The sequence below is a fragment of the Mesoplodon mirus genome, assembly GCF_964341445.2.
Source record: "Mesoplodon mirus genome assembly, chromosome: 18".
In the NCBI taxonomy this organism is placed as follows: Eukaryota; Metazoa; Chordata; class Mammalia; order Artiodactyla; family Ziphiidae; genus Mesoplodon; species Mesoplodon mirus.
The window spans coordinates 39600319-39625736 of record NC_138994.1 but is presented as its reverse complement, the minus strand read 5'-3'; the positions used below and the strand labels follow the sequence as shown (position 1 = coordinate 39625736).

Genomic DNA, 25418 nt, shown 5'->3' with positions numbered 1-25418 from the left:
ATGACCCTAAATCCAAGGGACCCTTCCCACCCTCTACCCGGCTTCTTCCACGACCTGTTCTCGGGGTCGCCCCCCTTCCACACCTGCCTGGGCCTGGCTCTTGGTGGGGGTCTCCTTCTGCTGCTGACTTCTGTGTCTTGGGGTTTGCCCTTAGACACCCTCCCGGCTCACTCCTACACGACCACATCAATCCCCACTAAGTCCTTCTTTCATTTTTAAGACTAAAGAAACATATGTAAACAGAAACAAAAATGGCCCCTCATCCTACTGCCCAGATGGCATCTGTTTTTCAAAAACAAGGAACAAAGGGCCTATATGTGCAGAACTGGAATATTCAGAAAGCCTCAGAAGGTAAAAGGCATGACGCCACGCAGTCGTTCCAGCCCCAAACCCTGGAGCCATTTGTGATTCTTCCCGTGCGTTGCCGAGCCTCCCACATCCAAACCCTAGTTCTGTCACTTCCGCTCTGCCCGACGGCATCACTAACTCAGCCTCTCTGCCCCTCCTCCACCACCAGCCGCCTTCCACTTGCTCCCCTCGACGATTCCAACAGCCTCCTTCCCACCTCCCATCCCACACCTGTCCTCCAAGCCAGCTTCTACACAGCGGCAAGAAGCTTCTCTCCTCGCTAAGCCCTCAACCGGGCTCGTATCAGGTCCCTGAACATGCAAGGGCTCTCCTGCATCCCTGCATCTCAGGGCCTGTGTGGTCAGCACTGACTGTGGGCTTCCCGGGCTGGCACCTTCTCACCCTTCACGTCTCCGCTTACACAGCAACTCAGGAAGACCATTCCTCAACACCTATCTAAAAAGGTGTCTGTCTCTGTTTTCATACATCTTAGACTTATTTTTGTTGTTTGCTTCTTTTATCGTGCTTTTTTTATTTTTTTTTTTTGCGGTATGCAGGCCTCTCACTGTTGTGGCCTCTCCCATTGCAGAGCACAGGCTCCAGACGCGCAGGCTCAGCGGCCATGGCTCACGGGCCCAGCCACTCCACGGCATGTGGGATCTTCCCGGACCAGGGCACGAACCCGTGTCCCCTGCATCGGCAGGCGGACTCTCAACCACTGCGCCACCAGGGAAGCCCTATGGTGCATATTATATGTCTATATCGTGCTCTTATTCATCTGTTTGCTCGCTTATCTCCACGCCAGCCCACCAGCCACGAGAGACAGGGACTGTCTGCACCTTATGCCCCACCATATCCCAGCACCAAGTTATTTGCAGTAAACTCCATTATTTCCAATAGACATGCCAGGCATTTTGCTAAGTATTTTGTATAAGCTTTGTCTTAATTTTCACCTGCGAAGTAGGTATTTTTTCCCACTGTGTATATGAGGAAAGTAAGGCTCAGAAAGGTTACATAATGAGCCCAGCATCACACAGCTGGGAAGCAGCACGGCCAGGACCCACACCCAGCGGTGTGTCTGGCTCCAAAATCCACACTTGCTTCAGCTGCACTCCCCCCTCGTACCATCTAACTCTCCGCGTGGACAGCACGGCATCGCCTTACCATGTAGGCTGCAGAAGCCAGTACATAAATGATGGCCCGGGCTCCAAGCTCTGTCATGCTCATCAATCCTGAAATGTTCAAAAAGTGGAGTAAAGTGAACATTTTCCTTATGAAACTAGAACCTAATGTAATTTAAGAGAAGCCAAGGGCTTCCCTGGTGGCGCAGTGGTTGAGAGTCCGCCTGCCAATGCAGGGGACACGGGTTTGTGCCCCGGTCCGGGAAGATCCCACATGCCACGGAGCGGCTGGGCCCGTGAGCCATGGCTGCTGAGCCTGCACGTCTGGAGCCTGTGCTCCGCAACAGGAGAGGCCATAACAGTGAGAGGCCCACATACCGCAAAAAAAAAAAAAAAAAAAAAAAAGAGAAGCCAAGATTGCCCCCAGAAGCATAATCCAATGGCAGAATTCACTATCTGTGCCAAGGAGAACCCCATTCAGGAAGCATCCAATAACTTCAGCAGCTAAGATGGGATACAGGCTCATTCCAGAAGCCCCCACTTCACCAGGCAACAAAACACAGGGCTTAAGTAGAAAACCATGCGGTGCCCGGGGGTGCAGGTCATCCTTCAGGGAGACGGGGGACCACAGTGTGGAGGGAAGGACAGAGGGCAGTGGAACTCCATGAGAAGCGATGGGACAATTAACGCATTCCAGTGTCCACAGAAACTTTCAGATCAAGTATTATTACCCTCTGTCTCTGCTGTTTTCTCTATTCCTTCACTAGCAGTGGATGGCTAAGGTGAACGCCCGTGACCAAAATTGTTCTAGGTCGGAAAGAAACAGAGCAAGGCTAAAACAGAGCAAAATCAGTCACTCTGTAAATGCCCTAGGATCTTGGCACAATGCCTAGCAAAAGTCAGCTGAACCACAGGACGGCCAGAGTCCTGAGACCTGGACTCAGGCTTTGTTCTCCTGCTCCGTGACCTTGGCAGGTCGCTCCATGACCTTAGCAAACGTCCCTTTCAAAGCTACAAAATGAAAGGCAGTGGGGTAGCACAAAGCCTCACCCAACTTGAATAGTGTGCTTATGGTTCGATGAGCAGTGAAACCTGTACTGAAATCTTCCATGAGGGCCTGATGAAACCAAGAGGAAGGAGAAGCAAACTTAGGTCTCCTGAAAAGCTCTGTAGACATGATTAACCAGGCTGTTGACAGGTTTCTACTGAACTGCCGACCAACCTGCAAGGAAGGTTCCGACTTCAAAGGTCCACCACTCAATGCACACCATAAACCTGCTGGGGATGGCCAGCTGGATGAAGGAGTCCCACTCCTGGAAACAGTCCCTGGTCCAACCTGGAGGACAGGGAAGAACACAGCATTTACTTTTCCATAGTCTGATACCAACAATTCTATCTCACACGCGTGCCTCCACCAAAAGCTCAGAGACTGGGAGGAACCAGTGTTCACCGGAAAAACAATATATTTTAAAGAGGTCAACAAGCCCAGAGTTTGAGATGGTGGGAACAGAGCTGACAAAATGTAGTGAAACTGAAGTCTGTATATGCCCTATGACCCACACGTTTCATTCCCGTTATACACAGCAGAGAAACTTGTGCAGAGTCCCATAAGAAACCACATATCCCTGTGGCCGGTGTGCTTGTGGGATGATGGAGGCATCAAGGATACAATCACTAGGGAGCTAGAAAAGTAAAATACGATGGACGGATACTATAGGGAAGAGCGGAACACTGGGCGTACACGTGGCAGTATGATTAGATCTGAACTCCACTGTGCTCACAAGCAACTAAAGTAAAACTGGATAAACTTAACTACATCGAAATTGAAAATTTCTGGGCGTTAAAGGACACAATCAACAGAGTGAAAGGGCAACACACAGAACAGGAGAAGATACTAGTAAATATTCTATCTGAAAAGGATATCTGGATATCATAATATCCAGAGTATAGAAAGAATTCCTACAGTTCAACAGCAACAACAATTAAAAAATGGGCAAAGGCTGGTGGCACAGTGGTTAAGAATCCACCTGCCAACGCAGGGGACACGGATTTGATCCCTGGTCCGGGAAGATCCCACATGCCGCAGAGCAACTAAGCCCATGAGCCACAACTACTGAGCCTGCGCTCTAGAGCCCATGAGCCACAGCTGCCGAGCCCGTGTGCTGCAACTACTGAAGCCTGCGTGCCTAGAGCCCACGCTCTGCAACAAGAGAAACCACCACAATGAGAAGCCTGCACACTGCAACGAAGAGTAGCCCCTGCTAGCTGCAACTAGAGAAAGCCCACGTGCAGCAACAAAAACCCAACGCAGCCAAAAATAAAATAAAATAAATTTTTTTAAAAAACCACACACAAAAAAGAATCCTTAAAAAAAAAAAAAAAAGACTGGAAAGGAACAAGTAAAATTCTCTCTTCACACATGACATCATCCTATACCTACCCAAAGAATCCACAAGAAAGCTCCTAGAAAGAACAGATCACTTCAGCAAAGTGTCAGGTACAAGATCAACAGAAAGGGACAGAAAGTAGATTAGAGGTTACCCAGGGCTGGGCAGAGGGAAAATGGGAAGTTACTGCTTAATGGGTAGAGTTTCTATTTGGAGAGATAAAAATGTTTTAGAAATGGACGGTGGTGATGGTTGCATAACACTGTGAATGTACTTAAGGGCACTAAATTGTACATTTAAAAACGGTTATAAGGTCAAATTTTACATTACATATATTATATTTTACCACAATTCAAAAAATAGAAAACAAAAACAGATCTATTGGGCTTCCCTGATGGTGCAGTGGTTGAGAGTCCGCCTGCCGATGCAGGGGACGCGGGTTCGTGCCCCGGTCCGGGAAGATCCCACATGCCGCGGAGCGGCTGGGCCCGTGAGCCATGGCCGCTGAGCCTGCGCGTCTGGAGCCTGTGCTCCGCAATGGGAGAGGCCCGCGTACCGCAAAAAAAAAAAAAAAATAAAATAAAATAAAATAAATAAAATAAATTTTTTTAAAAAACCACACACAAAAAAGAATCCTTAAAAAAAAAAAAAAAAAGACTGGAAAGGAACAAGTAAAATTCTCTCTTCACACATGACATCATCCTATACCTACCCAAAGAATCCACAAGAAAGCTCCTAGAAAGAACAGATCACTTCAGCAAAGTGTCAGGTACAAGATCAACAGAAAGGGACAGAAAGTAGATTAGAGGTTACCCAGGGCTGGGCAGAGGGAAAATGGGAAGTTACTGCTTAATGGGTAGAGTTTCTATTTGGAGAGATAAAAATGTTTTAGAAATGGACGGTGGTGATGGTTGCATAACACTGTGAATGTACTTAAGGGCACTAAATTGTACATTTAAAAACGGTTATAAGGTCAAATTTTACATTACATATATTATATTTTACCACAATTCAAAAAATAGAAAACAAAAACAGATCTATTGGGCTTCCCTGATGGTGCAGTGGTTGAGAGTCCACCTGCCAATGCAGGGGACACGGGTTCGTGCCCCGGTCCGGGAGGATCCCACATGCCGCGGAGCGGCTGGGCCCATGAGCCATGGCCACTGAGCCTGCGCGTCCGGAGCCTGTGCTCTGCAACGGGAGAGGCCACAACAGTGAGAGGCCTGCATAACACACACACACACACACACACACAAAATCTATTTTACTAAATTTACAAATGGATATTAAGATACTTAAGGGACTTTAGCTAAGTTGAAAGTGGTGCTGATTGTTAAGAGTTCCATCTGTTCATGTGATTTGATAAGACATTAATCAAACTTCACTTTAACAGAGCAAAGTGATTTGCAAGAAACAGCTAGGATTTTGTATTTGCAATTTTAACTCACTTAATATTAATTCTTACAAGCCAGTAGGTTTCTATGAACAAAAGCTGCCTTCGTAGATATATAAAAAAAAAATTCTCACATTGAACCTGTAACTTTTATATTTTCAGTAACTTAAATATTTTATAGAATTTTTAAATTTCCCAAAAGATAAAAACTAAATAAGTCTGAGGAAAAAAAAAATTTAGAGACCAGAATCACATCTTTCTGAACAATAAATAACATAAGAAATCAATGTCCTCAATACCTCCCCAGGTGTTGACGTGGATTTTTTTCCACCACACGTACAGGAAGAGAAGAGCAGACAAGAAGAACTGGAAAGTGGTGTTCACCCAGGCAGATCCTCTGAAGGAGAAAAAGGTATCATCACCCGTGAGTACATTCCTCCCAAATAATAAGCTTTCGCTCTCACAGTTATTAGATGAGCCCATAGCTCCTGGACTATCTTCTTTTTAAACACCAGATCCACTTATAATAGACTTGTTTTCTTTTCATCAAGATTGAATTTTTGTGGAAGAACCCAATGCTACTAGAAAAGCAAAAGCACATAAAGACTTATCACCCTTCCTTGTTCTGATAGCCTTAAATAAACCATCAAATAAATTCTTAAACATACTTAGTTCAAAGGCTATGGCAGGGACTTCCCTGGTGGTCCAGTGCGTAAGACTCCGCGCTCCCAATGTAGGGGGCCTGGGTTCGATCCCTGGTCGGGGAACTAGATCCCACAGGCATGCTGCAACTAAGACCCAGTGCAGCAAAGATAGATGATAAATAAATAAATAAGGCTATGGCAAACAGCTACTGTGTTCAACAACTGGTCTAAGGTCATAGCAGTTTTATTTCCCAGGATTATAATAAATTTGTTTTGTCTTGGGAAATAACCTGAGAGCATCGTCAATGGATGACATTTTATCCCCACAAATAGAATGTGCCCTGTTCTGGCACAGAGAACCAGGAACTCTGCATTCTCTTCTATTTTTTCATTTCACTCTCCTGACCAGTTCTCACATTTTTTCATTTCTTAGTCCATCCCTGTGTTTTTCTCCTCTTACCCACCTATTCCCAAACTGCCCTCTGTATATCTGTTTAAAAAAACCTTCTAAAAGACAGTCTCTGAGGTTCATCTTCAGAGAAGCCTGCTGAGATGCTTATGTGGGTCAATGTCACCGCTTCTCAAACTTGGCCCCTGACTCTTCACTTCCAAGGCCAAAGCCTCTTTCGGTTTTCTGGAAGGTGTTACAAATGTTTTTTCATTGATTGGTCTGTGTTCCAACTCAATTAAATGCTTTTGTATATATTTTTTACTGCAACCAACAGTAAGAATTAAATTTCCGTCACTATCCAGTACCCACATGCCATAGAAGCAAACGTCTCATGAAAAACACCCCCAGGCCACGTTCTATTTCCTATTCTATTTCATCTTATTTCATTCATAATATATTTAATTTTTCAAAGTGCTGGTCATGACCCACGAAACCAGTTTTCATTTATAAAGAAACACACTGCCCTAGGGAACTCCCTGGCGGTCCGGTGGTTAGGACTCTGCACTTTCACTGCAGTGGCCCAGGTTCAGTCCCCGGTGGGGGAACTAAGACCCCGCAAGCTGTGCAGCACAGCCGAAAAAAGGAAAGAACACACTGCCCTAAAGCACCTCAAAACTGCCGGGGCCCGGTCCACGAGTGCTGGTGAGATCACACCAGCCACGTGCAGGAAGCAGGCTCTGAGGGCCTCAAGTGAGGGGGGGACCAGCACGTGGCACCCGCCCAGGGAGGTCTCACTCTGTGTGACCCCCGCCTGCTCGAGCTTCTTCGAGATGGAATCTGGCTCCATTCCTTACAATCCAGGGACAACGGGAAAATCCCTACAGGCCTCTGCCCACTTCCTGCCTGGGGTCACCCCTCCCTGTCTGCCCAGGCTCGGGGTCACCCTCCTCCGGGCAGGTGTCAGCTCCCCGCTCTCCCCAGACTAAGCCCCAACGTTCCTCCCTCCCAGGTTCCAGGGCATCTGCTGCCCATGAGCACAGCTTGGCATTCCCCACTGGGCTGCCCCCTCCCCAGCATCCCAGCCGGCACTCTACATGGGGAATGGAGGGGTCACTGCTCACACCACTCCGAAGTCCAGGGCGTACAGCAGGAGGGCATTCGTGCCCACGTTGAGGACGTTCGCTGCAATGCCGGTAACCACTTGAGGCATGATGATGCCCTAAGAGCCCCGAGCAAACAGGAAACATGAGCACTTTCAACAGCCCATCAGTGAGGTGGCGAGAGCGAGCAGGAAACATATACATGGGTCTCTGCCCCCCGGTTCCCAGCACAGAGCTCCTAAAACCCTTGCCATTCCCTCAGTGCTAAGAGCACCGGGGGCATCTCTTATTCTCATATCTGGTCTTTGACCCCACCTCCGACACAGAGCTCCTGAAAGCCTTATGAATTCCTTAGTTATAAGAGTACCAGGAGTATCTTCTGTTCTAATGAGGCGACCCAGGATGGGCTCTGGGATGGGGGCCTGTCACCACGATTTTCAGGCTCCCCACCCCCACTCTCGAGAGGGGGGACGGGCTGGAAATGGAGCTAATGAACGAGCACGCCCTTGTGAGGACACCTCCATAAAGTCCCAACAGCGCGGGCTTCGGGGAGCTTCCAGGCGGGTGAACACGGGCACGAGCCCCTCCCCATGCTCGGCCCCACGCACCTCTTCCACCTGGATGCCTACATGGATCCTTTATCATGTCGTTTTCTAATAAACCGGTGAACAGTGAGAGAACAGTGTTCCCGAGTTCTGTGAGGAGTTCTAGTAAATTAATCGAACCCAAGAGGAGGTCGTGGGAACCTCTGATTTATAGCCAACTGGTCAGCACAGGTGACGACCTGGACTTGCAGTGAGCGTCTGGGGGGGTCAGGGGAGCAGGTGCGTGGGACTGAGCCCTGATCGGACGCCTTCTCCAGGTACACAGTGTCAGAGTGAAATTGTACGACACCCAGCTGGTGCCCTGGATTGCTTGGTGTGGGGGAAAAAAACCCCACGTCTGATGTCACTTCTGAGCGTGGCAGTCATGTGAGAGTGAAGGGCAAATGCAGGAGGAAGACTGAAGTTTTCCGGAACAGGTGATGAAATGAACGTTCCGAGTTAAACAGGCGACAATTTTAAATGACCGCGAAGTAACCCAAGACCAACAACAGCAGGGATCGGGACCACGGGGCGTCTCCCCGACTGGTGCCGCCTGAGCCAGCCCAGCCCAGTGGGTGACTGCCTCTGCATGACCACAGCATCACAGAGAGAAAAGAGGGGACAAGCACACCAGGAGCCAGCCGGGTCCCGGCGTGAGGTCTGTAAGGAAAGACCACCTGCGGGGCGCCAGGACCGAGGCTGGGGGCACACGAGGTCACCGCATCCAGGGTACCCAGCGATGCCCACGGCGGAGCAGGGGTACCGCGAACGCTCGTCCCTTTATTCTTACTTGACTCACTTCGTTTGTATCTGCTGCCCACGCGACACCGGTACTTTCTTTAAGTAAGACTTCTGCATTTTCCCCCTGCATTTAAACGGCTGACCACTGTCAAAGTGCAATGGCTTCGTGGACAAACGGTGACACGCAGGCACTGGAGGCTCAGTTCGGTGGGCTGGAGCGCCTCTCAACTCTGCCCGCACCCACCCTGCCCCGTGCTGCACGAGGCCCCGGGGGGCCCTGCACACGGCTGCGGTGGTGGCCGTGGGACACTGGGTCCTCCTCCCCTGAAACAGGCACCAGAGTCAGTCTGAGGCCGGTGCAAAGCCAGAAACCAGGTGGCCTAGAGGATGTGACAGGCCGGGCATCATCTCTCTAGGGCGGAGCACATCCATCCACAAGACTCCACCCAGACAGAGCTCGGGTAGAACCTCGGAAAAAACTGTCCATTACTTTTATGGAAAATTCCCTAAGATATTTACCGGGGGGGTCGGGGTGGGTGGGTGGCGGCCCGGCTGGCAGCATGGCACTCTGGCCAGTCCCGTGGGGCCAGAACGTGGGCTGTGGACATGCAGGTGGTGACAGTGCTCAGGCTGGAGCCTGGACCCGAGCCGCTACCCTGGGGACCTCAGCGCCACAAGGCCTCTGCTGGAGCCTCAGTGTTCTCACTCGAGTGCACCTCTGTCTAAGCACAGTCAGGGTCGGGGCGCAGAGCAAGGAAGGGGAGCGTTAAGGATGGGCGAGATGGACGCGTGACGGTGGGGCTGCAGGTGCGGCCCGGATGGAGAAGGTGCAACCCGGTGGGGGACAGGTCCCAGGTGGCCCCCACTTCGAGGAGCCACACGTTTGGTTTGGTCTGGCTCCCGAGTCTCACTGAGCCTGGGGGAAGGGGCGGTGTGAGCTGGGATGGCCCAGGGTCCAGACCCTCGGACCCCCAGCCCATTCCACCTTGCAGCCTGCCTTCCACCGTAACCCTCAGGCCTAGCCCAGCACTGGGCTGTCGTGTTGGAAAGAGAAATACTCGAAGCAGATCCTTAAGGCAGGATAGCTTGTAGAAAAAAATCTAGTTCTGAATGCCAACTCAGACCCTACCCTCTTCAGCCCTAACTCTCCTCTTCTGTGAAGCTGGGTAAAATAATTACTTTCTTGCAAGATTGCGAGAAATTACTCTCAGCACGCTGTTGGGTATGTCTGCCTAAAACCCAAACTAGGGAAAGCTAGGGAAAAGCCCGCCTCAGAAATACAGACTTTTAAATATTGAAAACTTTAGATCAGACTTTGGAGCCAGGCTGAGTTCAAATCCCAGCCCCTTGGCTTACAATCTGTATGACCTTGGGCAAGTCACATCATCTACATACCTTGGTTTTCTTATCTAAAAATGGAAAAGATAGAGCCTACTCACATTGTTATTAGAATTAAGTTAATATATTTATAAGGCATTTAGAACAGTATCTGGCACAGAGTAAACAGACAAATTACTGTTAATAAATAAAACAGAAATACCACGTTGAGTTAGGGAAAAAAATATTTACTACACATTTCCAGTATTATGGAGTAAAACTATTAAAAAATCTGTACCTGGGCTTCCCTGGTGGCGCAGTGGTTGAGAATCTGCCTGCCAGTGCAGGGGACATGGGTGCGAACCCTGGTCTGGGAAGATCCCACATGCCGCGGAGCAACTGGGCCCATGAGCCACAGCTACTGAGCCTGCACGTCTGGAGCCTGTGCTCTGCAAAAAGAGAGGCCGCGATAGTGAGAGGCCCACGCACCGCGATGAAGAGTGGCCCCCACTTGCCGCAACTAGAGAAAGCCCTCGCACAGAAACGAAGACCCAACACAGCCAAAAATAAATAAATTAAAAAAAAAAAATCCATACCTGACTTTGTAAATATTTTGCCTGCAGCTGGAACAGGAATGTGGCCTGTAAGATAAAATAGAAAAACAGCTCTCGTTGATTAAAAAAAAGTCTCATTCCCACAGTTTACGTCGATTCTGGTTTTTAGTAAGATATTTAATCTTGTTATGTGACCTCAAATTCAGAGACTCGGACCCACACTAACCAAATGCTAGGATAATCAAATGCTAACTATTTGGATCTTCCCAGAGCGGACTCCGTGAGGACAAAAGCGAATTCTAACCAGCTCAGGAGAAACCACCACTCGCTGCCTTGACATCTGAATGGCTCCGAGGGTGACAGCTGGCGGTCCTTCCCCAAATCCAGGCGGAGCCCAGGAAGCATCCTGATTAATTTGGAATCAAAAGTAACCCTAACCTAGAGACCGTCATGCAGAGTGAAGTCAGTCAGAAAGAGAAAAACAAATACCATATATTAATGCATATATGTGGAATCTAGAAAAATGGTACAGATGATCTTATTTGCAAAACAGAAATAGAGACACAGACGTAGAGAACAAACGTATGGACACCAAGAGGGGAAAGTGGAGGACAGGGTGGGATGAACTGGGAAGTTGGGATTGTCATATATACACTGTTGATATAAAATAGTGTATGAAATAGATAATTAATGAGAACCTACTGTATAGCTCAGGGAACTCTACTCAACTCAGTGCTTTTTGGTGAGCTAAACGGGAAGGAAATCCAAACAAGAGGGGACATATGTATACATATGGCTGATTTGCTTCGCTATACAGTAGAAACTAATACAACATTGTAAAGCAACTATACTCCAATAAAAGTTAATTTTAAAAAAAGTAACTCTAGAATAAGGAAGGAAATGTCTTCCCCTTATCAGTGTTTATATTTAATTTAAGCTCTTGGACATCGAAGTGGCACAAGCCCTGAGGATCAGTGGGGTGGGGACGACAGGTCCAAGAAATTTTCAACTTTCGCATGAATAGCACTTTGACAAAATAAACAAACAAAAGGGGGGAGGCCCGTGTTCATGAGCTGCTTCGTGTACCAAAACGCAAGGATGTTCTTGACACTTACCGGAAGAGAAGGGATTAAAATCATCACATAGATCTGGGCTATCCTAAAACAGACAACAGAAGAGCCTCCAGTTAATATTAAAACAATTGCTGGTCATGCTGTCTTCAAGCTGAATCCACAGAGTATTTTCTAAAAATTAAAACTAAAACTAAAGATAATGTATATGGGAGAAAGTTAATAACACTTGTAAGTGACTGTTTCTTTTTTTTCTTTTTTTTTTTTTTTTGCAGTACGCGGGCCTCTCACTGCTGTGGCCTCTCCCATTGCGGAGCACAGGCTCCAGACGCGCAGGCTCAGCGGCCATGGCTCACGGGCCCAGCCGCTCCGCGGCATGTGGGATCTTCCCGGACCGGGGCACGAACCTGTGTCCCCTGCATCGGCAGGCGGACTCTCAACCACTGTGCCACCAGGGAAGCCCCATAAGTGACTGTTTCTTTGCAACGTAAGTCGACATCACATCAGGCCTGCTAAATGTCTGCTTACTCAGGGGCGCTGGACTTGACGTTTTTCAGGTCATCCTAGGCAGAAAAGCTGGAAGGAACACAGCCAAATGAACTGAGAGTTGGGCAAAATTCGGAAGCCTCTTGGAAGAGCCAGGACTGCAGCTATACCTCACAAGGAAGCACGACCAACCGTCTCCAGAAAGGACAGCCTGCATCTCCAGAAAGGACAGTCTCTCTCCCTGCATCCGGCATCCCCAACATCACTGGGGGGCCTCCTAGAACTGAGGGTTAAAAATCCCGACTCTAAAAACAAACGTGAGGCGGCCACGTTGCCCTCTTCTACGCGCTGGGGAAAGACACTCTGTGCGTGTGCAAAACGCCAAACGGAGAAACTCCGTGAAGGGCAGGCGGGGGGGCCATGTCTCCCGGAGGGCAGGGTCCCCGTGCATCCGCATCAGGGGGTCCCCACCAGCCCAGGGTCCCACAGGCCAGAGTCACAGCTTCCACCTTCCACAGGGTTCAAGTCCAGGTGACTGACCGAAAATGTCAACACAGGCAAGATAACCAGCCAGCCACTGACTGTGACCCTGGGCTTGTGATGCTAGAGATCCAGCTGACCTGGAGACCTCGGGGTCTTGCTTCAGGAACAGGAGGAGGCTCTCGATGTTGAGGAAGAGGGCCCAGCACGGGAAGCAGCACAGCATCAGGATGAGGATGCTTCTCTGAAGGACGATCCCCACACGTTTTAGGTTCTTGGCTCCAAGGACTTGGGAACACAAATAGTGATGGAGAATGCAGCGCCTGGGCCGCCTGCCCCGCCAACAGAGCCCCACCGCAAGTGCCCTGCCCGCCACCAGCAGCCCTGCTGGGTGCTTCCTGCTATCTGCTCCCACCCCAGCCGCTGAGCTGGTTGCCCAGGATGACTGGTCCCCTGCTCCAGGGAACCGGGCAGGAAAGAGCTGAGCTTAAAAGGTGTGAGAAGAACTGGGCGCATGTTGGAGCCTTCTGGATTCATTCAGCAGATACTTCTAGAACACCTACTGTGTGCCAGACAGCCGTGAGGCCTGGGAACTAACTCAGCAGGGAGCAAATTCCCTGCTCTCATAGGAAAAAAATCAATCCGGGAAGGGGAAGAGGATAGAGTGTTGGGGCGGTGGTGAGCACAGCTCTTGACCTGGTGATGGGGGGGCCTCACCCAGGGGCTGATGGCAAGAGAATGAGCGGGAGCAGCCTGAGGGCGCTGCAGGGCTGGAACAGAGTGGGGAGGGGAGGGGTCACTGGACAGGTCCAAGCAGAGGAACCCCACGAGCTGCGGAGGGGCAGGTGGGAGGCCAGGGCACAGAGAGTGGGGAGGTGGACAGGCCGCTCCCCAGTGCCCCGGCCCAGGCCTCCTCTCTCTGCAAGTAACGGAATGACTGTCTCTTTCTTCAACCAAAAGCGACCGACCTCAACACACATTAAAAGAGACAATGGGGGCTTCCCTGGTGGCGCAGTGGTTGAGAGTCCGCCTGCCGATGCAGGGGACACGGGTTCGTGCCCCGATCCCGGAAGATCCCACATGCCGCGGAGCGGCTGGGCCCGCGAGCCATGGCCGCGGAGCCTGTGTGTCCGGAGCCTGTGCTCCGCAACGGGAGAGGCCACAGCAGTGAGAGGCCCGCGTACAGCAAAAAAAAAAAAAAAAAAGAGAGACAATGGGACTAAATTAAACACTCAGTAACGAAAGAATGGAAATACCAGTGACATATTACAGAATATTATGCAAATATTAAATGGGAAAGTATACACTGACTTCATTGAAACAGAACATTCTCCAAACACTGTTGAAGGGGAGGGAAAAAAAAAACCATATGTAAATGCTAGAATTGTGTGGGTGCATAAATGTACACAGATTGAAATATTTGCAGGATATTCACCAAAAAGTTAATAGAGGTAACTGGGGGGTGGGCGGGGGTAAATTTTAGTGATTTTTTTCTACTTTTTAAAATACTTTTCTAGATAACCTAAAATTTCTATATGTGTTTGGCCTTTATAATCTTTTTTAAAAGCTATTTAAAATCTGGGAAACAATGTGCCACTATGGAAGTACATTTAATAATACAGAAAGATGTCCATTATATATTGATAAGTGGGGAAACAAATTAAGATACAGCCTTTTTGTTAAAAAGTATATATATATGAATAAAAATGACTGAAATGTTGAAATGGTGAAAAAAAAAAGGGACCCAAAAAACTCTTTTGAAATAAAATTTCATATCCTATATCACGACAATCCAGAGTTAGCTTTGGCCTAAATTACATTAAGTCCTTCAGAGCTGTGTTCAGCTTAGCCTGGAAAAACGATCTCAGGAAACCCTCATGCATTACCTGATGGGAGCCGAGGGCAACAGCTCAAGAGATACTACATTCGCTCAGCACTGCTCCTTCCTTGGCATGTAACCCTGTCCTCACTCTCCCAGGCTTTGGGTTTAAAGGTAGGACTCATCCATCATATACCACCCCGCCCCAGCCATTCATTCATCCATCTGACCACCCACCCACCCACTCATTCATCCACTCATGCATCATATACCCACCCACCCATTCATCCATCCATCCATCATACACCCAACCCATTCATTCATCTACACACTCATTCATCATACAGCCACTCATCCATCCATCCATCCATCCATCCATCCATCCATCCATCCATCCATCCACCCATCTCTGCCTCCTTCTCACCCATTCAACAAATTTCCAAGGTACCTGCTATATAGCAAGCACAATGCTGAACCATAGGGCTTCAGAGACTGAAAGGGACACAGCCTTTCTCCCTAAGGAGCTCAGAGTCTAGAAGGAAAACCACTATGGTTATAGATCAGGTGGGTGAGATAAGAGACAGAGCCAGGAGTAAAAGGCCTTGACTGGCATCTGTCTCTGCGCTGGTGATGCCTGTACACCAGCCCAGCGCTCCCAATCCCAGGACAGGCAGTAAGGATGAAGAGAAACAAGCAGAGTCAAGAAACACCACGAGTCAAAGTCAAGAGCAATCAACAGTTCTGCTAACGTGTGGAGATGGGGGAGGAAGCAGACGGCTTCTGGCTTGAGTAGCGAGCGGGTGGTGTACTCCTGAGAGAGGGAACTCTACAGGGGAACACAGGCGAGCTTAATCCTGGATGAGCTGGGTCTGAGGACAGAATGGAGCCTGGCCCTCTGGGAAGAGATGTCAGGCAGGAGATGGCGACGTGAGTCTTCACCACCGCTGGCGGCGGGGGAGACAGCAGCCGGGGGAGGATGTACCACAGCGGGAGGTAGGTGAGGGCAGGGGGCTCCAAGGGGCAGGAAGAAGAAGAACAGACACCACAGACTGAGAAGGAGCCACCGGAGAGGTGGCTGGACCATTGCAGGATCTGCAACCGTGGCAACCAGGGAGTGGTGGAGAGCGGCGGTGGCTGCGCTGGTTGAGGACCAGGACGGGGGTGGGGGGGGATGCACAGGAACGGAATCAGTGATGGGTGCCGAGTCCAGGGCGGTGTCCAGACAGGGACCACAAGGGACAGCTTCAAGCAGCTTGGTTTGAAGGAGAGGAGAGACAGAGGGGCAGTGGATGAAGGAGGATGGTTTTAGAGTGGGAGGGATCAGACAGGACGGAAAAAGGAGAACAGTCCTGAGTAGATGGACCAGAGGACAGGGTTAGTAAAGCCAGCTCCACTCCATTTACAGCCATCAGCAGCGGGGTACCCGACAACCACAGCCTGTCCTCAGTCCCCTAGATTGGTTCTACAACGAAAGATCATTGACAAAGCAAGGTCTGTGGGGCAGGGTGGTCCTCACCTGAGACATGAGCGTGTCACAAGCGGAGGCCAAGCCAGTTCCAACGGAAACCCCGGCAACATTCACAACCTGCAAGGAACAGCAGAGCAGGTGTGGCACGCATCCGGGACCAGGCGGGAGCAGCTGGTGGTCTGTGTCTCAGATCCCATGGTGTCCACACCTGTCCTTGTCCACTGTCGCACAGAACGTACAGTCTGACTACAGGATCACAGTCACCTGCATCAACCAGGGGAGCCAACAACCTAGTTTTTCCTAAACCCACAGTGCGTTAACAACTTCTGTATTTAATAAAAGTAATGTTGCAGTTAACACCTGAAGGTGATACCCCTGATCTACGGTGTACATTTAACGATAACAGCAGCAAACCCAGACTGAGCACGTGCTACGTGCAGGGTCGTCCCAAACCCTTCACACACACAATGCTACGATCACTACTCCCATCTTATGGGTCATCTGAATCACAGCAAGTTTACATCACTCAGATGGCGACCTGAAGCTGGGCAGCCTGGCCCCAGGCTCTGGTCCCTCCAGTGAGGAACGGCACCACTTTTGTGTCAGCCTCTCGCCCAGACCCCACCCAGTGCCCCCGACAACCAAGGGCCCAAGCAGTGACCTGCAGGTGAGGGTCAGAGCCCAGCGGAGCTGGGTGGGGGGAGCTGAAGACCCTCGTTTCCATCCTGGGCTCACATCTAGCAGTGATGGCAGCCTCAGGATGACCTTCTCGGCTGAGCCCCCAGGAGTCAGTGACAGGCCACCCTCAGAGCAGGAAGGGGCATCCACCCCAAGATGCTCTCTGCTGAGTCCACCCAGGACAGTGTCAGGGCAAAAGCCCCAGAACACCTCGGCTTTCCAGGAAGAGAGAAAGATGAAGCATGCCAATTTCTCAAGAGTTTTGTACTGAAAAACAATATCACACGTGAGCCTTTTTTGGGTAAATGAATGCACTTTGGTATCATTCTTCCTCTACAACTTCAAGTCCATCTGGGTCAAGTTACTATTCAGAGACGGCTTTGGTTAAAGTCAACAAGCTTTTGCCAACCCAGCCCTGATGTCACACTTTCCCCTCCCAGCAGCCAGTGTGATAAAAGATGCGCAGGAACTGCTACTGTATCTCAGAGCATGTTATCCAGGACACGGGCTTCCACATCAGGGTGTCCACTTTATGAAACTCTACAAGAGAAACTCCCTATGACTCAGCATCAAGAAAAGCTGCTCTTCCCTGAGAGATGGCTCAGGAACACTTGGGGGAACCACATGGGTGGCGAGTTCGGAGCAGATCTGCAGCCCCTCAGATGCCGTCACCACCACCCCACCTTGCGTCTTCTTCCATCCATGTGTCTTGGACCCGACTCTATCTGCCTTGAAAGTATTTTTATAAACCAACTCAAATGCTCTGTGGAACAAGGTGGGTGTATAGAAATGTCCTTTTCTTTTAAAACCAAACACTTTTGTAAACCCTCTCATACTATATCCTGAGTTTTTTCACAAGGTAAAAAAATTTCTAACTGGGCCTGGCTTTCATAAATAGAGTCTTCTTGAAACGAGCCTATTGTCTCCCTAGCAATTTGTTACAATTTAACAGCTGATTAAAAGCAAAAGTCTGGCCACCCACTGCCCGAGAAGACAGGCACAGACCCCCTTATCTAAGACCTTATCCACACAAATGCCTGACTTTGGAACATAGCCACCTTCCCACATGCCCTTTTCAAGCCTGTCTGTATAATTTTAGGTTTGTATTTACTGTATTATTATTTTTTTTCATGTTAGTCACACACCAAATCTTTGTTTTTATTGAAATATAGTTGATTTACAATGTTGTGTTGGTTTCAGGTGTACAGCAAAGTGATTCCTTTTTATACATATGTATCTATTCTTTTTTAGATTCTTTTCCATTATGGTTTATCACAGGATATTGAGTATAGTTCCCTGTGCTGTACAGTAGGTCCTTGCTGGGTGTATTCCTATTTTATTTTTACTTCAAAAACTAGGAACTCTTCCGTTACCCTCTTATCATTGAGTGCTTTAGGGGAAAAACAGAAAGAGGGAAAGAATCACCAAAAAACACATATAAAATCTGAATTCCCCTCCCAAGATAGGTTTGAAAATAGTTTTGGTGAAATAAATGAAAAAACAGTCACCGTGGGATTCTACAGGCATACACAATCATCATGCTTTAAACCCTCACCATGTTACAGGTGGGAAAACATAAAGGTGCAGAGCTGAGAAGAGAAACATACATTCAGGGGACGCCTGGGTGAGAGCCGGCTGGCTGCTCGGGTCTCCGAAGTTACGCATTTCTGAGACGTCTGCTGGGGCTGCATCTCTGCTGGTACCAGGCTCAGCAAAAGTTAATAGGAGCTGGCCAATCACAAGAAAGCAGGCAGAGACAGACCAGCACAGCCTGGAGGTGGGGGCTCTGGCTGCCTGGGAGTCCTCAGGGACAGTTTTGTGCAGGTGACCCAGCCCTGTCTAGGCAGACACACCCGGACCCCGCATGCAGCTAACAGAAAGCAGTGGGCACCACAAGCAGGGGGCTGAGATGCCCGGAGGTCAGAAGCCGGGAGGGGCGCGACTCTAGCTGCAGGATGGGGGAGGGCAGGATGCAGTCAGGGCGGGAGGAGGGGAGGCCTTGCGGCTGGCAGGAGGGATGACGGCCAAGCTGCAAGTGTAGTAGCCGGAAACAGAAAAAAAGTGATTTTAAGAAATGTGGGCAATTAAGGCAGCAGGGCTCGCTGACTGATGCAGACGGGGCCGTGTGTAGGGTGCTCCCAGGACAGGATGGTCCCCAACAAACAAAGGAGTAGGGGAAGAGAAGAAGCAGCACAACTACCAGAAGAGGAACCAGGGAGGACTGGCAGGTGCGGAGAGTTCCCAGGAGGGAGGTGGGGGAAGGCGGCCAGGTGAGGGCAAGTTCTCTGGAGATTGGGGGCGGGGGGGGGTGGGTCACTGGCAACTTTCGGAAGAGTAGGTTAAATGGAACAGTGGGGAAATAGAGGTCAGTTTGCAATGGGGAGAAAAGGAAAATGAAGACGCAGTGTAGACTTTCTGGCAAAGAGCGAAAGTGGATAGAGGCCAGAGAGGGGGCTGCACAAGGAGAGACTTGGATACTTTATCTAAATTCAGTAGCACTAGTGAAAGGGAAGGGGCTAGAGGAGAAAGGATGGTTCTGAGTCCAGGTAGAAGGCTGGTCTCAAAGAAAAGAGTGATGAGAGACTTCCCTGGTGGCGCAGTGGTTAAGAATCCGCCTGCCAATGCAGGGGACACGGATTCGAGCCCTGGTCCGGGAAGATCCCACATGCCGCGGAGCAACTAAGCCCATGAGCCACAACTACTGAGCCCGAGCGCCTAGAGCCCGTGCTCCGCAACAAGCCACCGCAATGAGAAGCCCGCGCACCTCAACGGAAGAGTAGCCCCCGCCCCCACCCGCCGCAACTAGAGAAAAGCCCACGCGCAGCAACAAAGACCCAATCAATGCAGCCATAAATAAATAAATAAATAAATAAATATTTTAAAAAGAGAGAGAAGAGTGATGGGGATCCAGGTGGCAGGGCTGAAGGAAGGGGTGGGGATCAGGCACTGACTGGCCCTGGATTCTGGGAGGGGACCAAGCAGGGGCTGCAGAGCGAGTGAGGATGGAGGGATCCCAGCATGGGAAACACCCTTGAGGGCAAAGGACAGGCAGCAAGGGTGTGGGGACTCGACAGGGCTCCAGGGATAAAGGGTGGTGAGCGGAAGTGTAAAGTTTAAAGCTTCTGCTGTGGGTGCACGCAGAGGGCTGGAAATGTGCAGGGTGTGGGGCCCGATGTGCATTTGGGGGGCCTGGAAGCCAGCGAGATGGAAGGAGGGGGACCCACACACCCAAGGAGACAAGCACTCAGGTCCTGAGGTTGTCAGTGAACACAGAAGAGGCCACATACAGATCATCAACAAGGAAAAGTACAGATGGTGTACCAGATAGGTTGTCCAAAACTGGGTGCTGGGAAAGGAGAGTCTGCATGCAAAAGAATGAAACTGGACCCGTATCTCACACCATACACAAAATCAACTCAAAATGGGTGAAAGACTTGAACATAAGACCTGAAACCATAAAACTCCTGGAAGAAGACTTAGGCGGTAAGCTCCTTTAACAAGTCTTGGGCATGATTTTTTGGACCTGACACCAAAATCAGAGGCAAGAAAAGCAAAAATAAATGGGACTACATGAAACTAAAAAGCTTCTGCACAGCAAAGGAAACCATCAACAAAATGAAAAGGCAACCTACCAAACGGGTTCACCCAATAATAGACCTGTAAATAAAATGTATGATTCCATATACCAAGGTGGTCTCAACCATAAGGAAAACTTCTGTGGCCCCGCCATGATCTTAGGGCTCTACCCACCTGGGTGGGAACAGGAGGGGCATTTTCTGAGACTGGGAAACACCACCTGCCATTACCAGCTGGAGAAGCTTTTCACCTTCTTTGAAAGCATGGACGAAACGCAGGAGAGAGTCAGCTTTCCACTACATCACCAGCAAAAGTGCAGGGACTTCAAAGGGGGTGTAATTTCAGTCCATGGTGGAAGGGAGACACTTTATTACAAGGCTGAAATAGCACCACCTTAATGAACTGTGTAATTCAAACTAACAGCAGTCAACCTAGTTCTAGATATGTTATCTGGTTTAACTTCATAATAGAAAAAAAAATGCAGTTCTTTTAGTTCTACCAGCAGAGTTTGCCTCATTGCTACGAATTCTTTGCAATACCTGGTCCCCAGACCAATTAGAGGTCGGTCACCATGGGATGGTTTGAGAGTTCGGAGAACACCTTTTCTAAGTAGTTGACACAGTCTCCTTCCAAATCTAACGATAGGATAATGGAACCCCCAGGTCAAGCTCCGACCCTGTGAAGGTGCAGATGTCAGACATCACACAACTCAAATTCCAGGCTTTTCCAAGTCTTCAGCGCCCCCCCCCAAAAAAAAGAAGAAAAGAATGTAAAAACCTACCGAGACAGCAAGCGTAACCGCATCCAGCTCGACCTTGCCCAGGTGTCCGCAGAATACGGAGCTGACGAGGCTGATGAGAAAGATGAGCAGCTGCGCGAGGAACTGGGGTGAGGAAAGCGAAGGACAGCGCATTACACCGACCCTCCCGCCCGAGACGGCGCGGGACGGCACGGGTCCACCGGCCTGACCGCGGGGGACGGGGGAGGCCGCGGGGAGAGGGACCACAGGATGAGGGACCGCGGGGGACGGGGGGGGGACAGCGGGGAGAGGGACCACGGGATGAGGGACCGCGGGGGACGGGGGGACCGCAGGGAGAGGGACCGCGGGGAGGGCGGCAAGGGGCCGCGCACTCACCACTGGGCCCGCGAGCGCCTCCAGCTCCGCCGTCTCGCGCCCCACGTCGGGCGGCAGCGCGCCCCGCAGAGGCCGCAGGCATTTGCGCCAGCCGGGGGTCCCGGGCCTCTGGGCGCCATCGCGGGCGGACGAGGGGCTCTCGGCGGCGGGCGGCACAGGGGCGGCGGGGGTCTCCATGCCGTCGCGGGAGGCGCTCGGCGGCGGGCGCGCCCGCTTCGGGAGTGCGCGGGAGGCGGCGGGGGCGGTGGGCCGGGTAAGGTAGGGGCTGGGTGGGCGGGGCGGCGGGCGGTGGCGGGATTGGCGGTGGGGAGGCCCCGCCCCGCCCCCTACCGCCGCCGACCCGGCCCCCGCCTTCCGTGGCCCAGGGGACTCAGGGGAGGGGCGGCCTTGGTGGGGGGGCGCGGAAGGGGCAGGTGGGAACAGTGCAGGGGGGCCGAGTTAGCCTTCGCTGGTTTCCGGGTGATGTCTCCCCCCAGACTGGGTCAAAGAATTTACTCCCCGGGGTGTTGCGCTCCCAGCCGCCCGCAATTTGCAGCGGGTAGGACGAGCCCCCGTGCCCGGTGGGGAGGGAACGAAAAGCCGGGACGGGGGCTTTGCTGGGGCTCCACCGCGAGGGCCACCTTGGGTGCAGCCTTCGTCTTGGTCCCTGGAAGGTGACCCTCCACTTAACTGACCCAAGAGGAATGAAGCGCTGAGGGTGGAGATGCCTTAGGGAGTACCTCCACCTCCCCGCGCCGAAATCTGCCCTGGGGTGTTTTTCACTCAAAGGAGCTACCTTTTCTCATCTTTTCCATTATCTGTTCGCCACGCCTAGCAGTTTGTATCCACCCCAGAACGCAGCGTGCTTAGTAGGTAGGAAGGCTTGCTAAGCTAACAGCTGGAGCTAGCCCGGGAAGGCGGCAGGCAAGAATGACCCCTTAATCCAAGGCCGCTGTTGACTCGCCCTCCCACCCGCTAAGAGGAGTTAGCAGTGATTGGATTTTCACAGCTTCAAAGACTTTCCCAATAATTGCCAAGGCCAAGGAGAAGAGCGCATTCATTAAAACCTCATCTTTTTGAGATGGGGCCGCACAAAACCTTCTGGATATACCGCGTCTCTGCCACTAAAAGCCTGCAGCTTTTTTAAGACGAGGACAGGCCCAAACAAGACGAACAGGGCCTGCCCAGGACCCCATCCTCCCCTCTCCTAGAACACTCTTTTCATTTTTGTTGCCTTCCAACTTTATCAACCCTTCCTTCTATCAAAATAGGAAAGGGTCTGATTTTTCCCTCCAGTTTGCCTGGATTAGCTCTTCAAAGCCTGTATTTCTCTCTATGGGATGCCCACCACTCAGAAACAATGCCTCCCTGCGCCTGCCAACATGTCAATCCAAACCCGTGTTAAGAGAGGCCCTTGACAGGAAGCATGCTAATTGATGCCACCTGACTCCTTTCTTCTTGGTAATCTGTCTTCTCCCCTTTTAAGTTTGTTAAGCATGCCTATTACCCTTGGTACCAAATGAATATTAACAAATGTCGTTTCCCGCTGAATAATAATCTAAGGGAAGATACATTGTAAAATGTATTTTAAATAATTCACATAGTAAGAATCCTTAAGTCCTTGGTGTATGGGTTTGTATCTAAAAAAAAAACAGTAAGCAGAAGAAATATACAAAGCCATACATCGATGCATCTGGTACACAGTGGTCTTTGGTTGACATGGTGGTGGATGTAATCTTCCAGACGTTGTTTTGGACTAGCACGTACTTTTTCCCTTCCTTCCTTTTCTTCATCAGAAAATATATCTTGGAACTCTCAGTTCTTGACCTCCATGGGCACAGCTGAATAACGTTAACTGAAAACGAACTGCCACGTTTAGGCCAATGAATTTTTGTTGGTAAGGTCAGAAGCATCCCTTGGCCTACTCTCTCTCTCCCTCCCTCTCTCCCTCTCTCCCTCTCTCCCTCTCTCCCTCTCTCCCTCTCTCCCTCTCTCCCTCTCTCCCTCTCTCCCTCTCTCTCTCTCTGTCTCGCCACATCACTGAATTCTGATATAGACTCTCACTAAAATCCCCACCAGCAAGATGACAATGACCCCAAAAAGCAGAAGCCCTCGCCACAGCACCAGCTGTCTCCCAGATAATTTCCACGCAGCCCTTGGATGAATCTCAAGACCCTTTTCCTGGCATGTCTGCTGATCCGACTGAATCTCCTCTTTTTTCTTTCTTTCTTTTTTTTTTTTTGCGGTACGCGGGTATCTCACTGTTGTGGCCTCTCTCGCTGCGGAGCACAGGCTCCGGACGCACAGGCCCAGCGGCCATGGCTCACAGGCCCAGCCGCTCCGCGGCATGTGGGATCTTCCCGGACCGGGGCACGAACCCGTGTCCCCTGCATCGGCAGGCGGACTCCCAACCACTGCGCCACCAGGGAAGCCCCTCCTCTTTTTTTTCAACATCTCTTATCCACATTGCTCCATGGTTTCCAGGGCCTGCTGGAGATGAAAAGGAACTCAGTGCCTTAAAAGGGTGTTTTTCTTCTGTATAAAAGGAGATGCGTGTATGCACTACTAGCTGGGAGAATGGTAATTCAAGAAGCAGTTGCTACCATGGAGATAAAAGGAAATCCTATGTCAGGTGCTGTCCACTCACCCACAGACACGGACTGGATCCCGCTGCGGTCAGCTGGGGTCCTCAGGGGCTCTGCCCCACCAAGTAATGCAACAAATAAGGTAGCTCTTTAGGTTAAGAGTCTTCGGGGAAATGTTCAAGGGGCCAGCACTCATCGAATTAGCATCTCAGAAAGAGAATAAGGCCAGTGGAGGAGAAAGATGACCTGAGAGATGATTCAAGGCCGTTCACAGCACTGGGGAGAGATGCGAGTCTTCCCACCAGAGGGCCTGCTAAGTACCAGGCAGGATAGTGACCCAGACCTAGATTTAGTCTCAGGATGCCTCAGAAGAGTAACAATAAGGAAAATACCCGAAATGCTTGCATCAGTACTGAATTGATCACCTGCAGCTTTTAATGATCTGTAGCAGTGTGTCCGTGTCTGCAATTAAAGCAAACAAACTTCGGGGGCTTCCCTGGTGGCGCAGTGGTTGGAAATCCACCTGCCAATGTAAGGGACACAGGTTCGAGCCCTGGCCCAGGAAGATCCCACATGGCGGCGGAGCAACTAAGCCCATGCGCCACAACTACTGAGCCTGCGCTCTAGAGCTCGCGTGCCACAACTACAGAGCCCACGTGCCACACTACTGAAGCCCATGCGCCTAGAGCCCGTGCTCCACAACAAGAGAAGCCACCACAATGAGAAGCCCACGCACTGCAACGAAGAGTAGCCCCCACTCGCCGTAACTAGAGAAAGCCCACGCACAGCAACAAAGACCCAACGCAGCCAAAAATAAAAACTAAAAAAAAAGCAAACAGACTTCAACTGTTTACCTGAAATCAGGTGTTCCTTATCATTTGTTTCTGAGACATTATTGCCCTATTTAAGTGGGAGCTCAGTGCAGCAAATCTAGTTGTGAACACCTAGACAGGCCTGTCCCCAGAGCAGGGGCAGCTGTGTCATACGGGCCAAGTGGGTCCTGGGAGAGAGCAGCAGTCCTGTCCTGGACCACATTTCGTTTCAAATTGGCATGTACCTGAGCCTAGAAAATGAGACAAGTCAATCCACAGGCTTCACCACAGTGCTCATCAAACACTTGCTTAATTCCCCAGTGGAGCCATTTTCTTTAACTGATGTGTAACATGGGAGCCTCTCTAGTTAACAAGTACAGGATCATCTTTTGTAACGATTGACGTGGGGTCAGTGGGTGGGGAAGGTTGGATGGAAAAAAGATGATGGCATGTCGGGGACCAGGATCCTGTAGAATTCTCCCTTCCTCGTCCTTTGCCTCTTTTCTCTATCACCTATCTGACACCCTACACTGACCCTAGGAAGTTTACAGACAAAGATGCCCACAGGTATCTTAATGAAACACTGGGAGACATAAAAACAGGATAAATATCAGGATAAATGTGATGGCATTCCACCTTTCTCTCCAGGTCTAAAGCTTGTCCTGAAATTGGCTTTTCAGGAATAGAGGCGGAAGTTTAGCATAGGACCCAGGCAAGAAAAGAGACCCCTGTTTTTCTATCTGATGAATA

At 50.3% G+C, this 25418-nt stretch overlaps 1 protein-coding gene across 1 annotated transcript in view; it reads right to left on the bottom strand.

The window, feature by feature from the left end:
• Positions 1-21469, bottom strand: part of LOC309793426 (multidrug and toxin extrusion protein 2-like) — a gene marked incomplete at its 5' end in the record, with an annotated part of 50218 nt that extends 28749 nt beyond the window's left edge. Inside the window, 11 exon segments of the mRNA XM_082603895.1 lie at positions 1513-1580; positions 2692-2805; positions 5549-5646; positions 7406-7503; positions 10623-10667; positions 11696-11738; positions 12757-12901; position 12904; positions 15952-16020; positions 20939-21040; positions 21293-21469. Of these exon segments, the coding sequence (XP_082460021.1) occupies positions 1513-1580; positions 2692-2805; positions 5549-5646; positions 7406-7503; positions 10623-10667; positions 11696-11738; positions 12757-12901; position 12904; positions 15952-16020; positions 20939-21040; positions 21293-21469 (960 nt within the window).
• Between the last annotated feature and the right edge of the window lie 3949 nt (positions 21470-25418).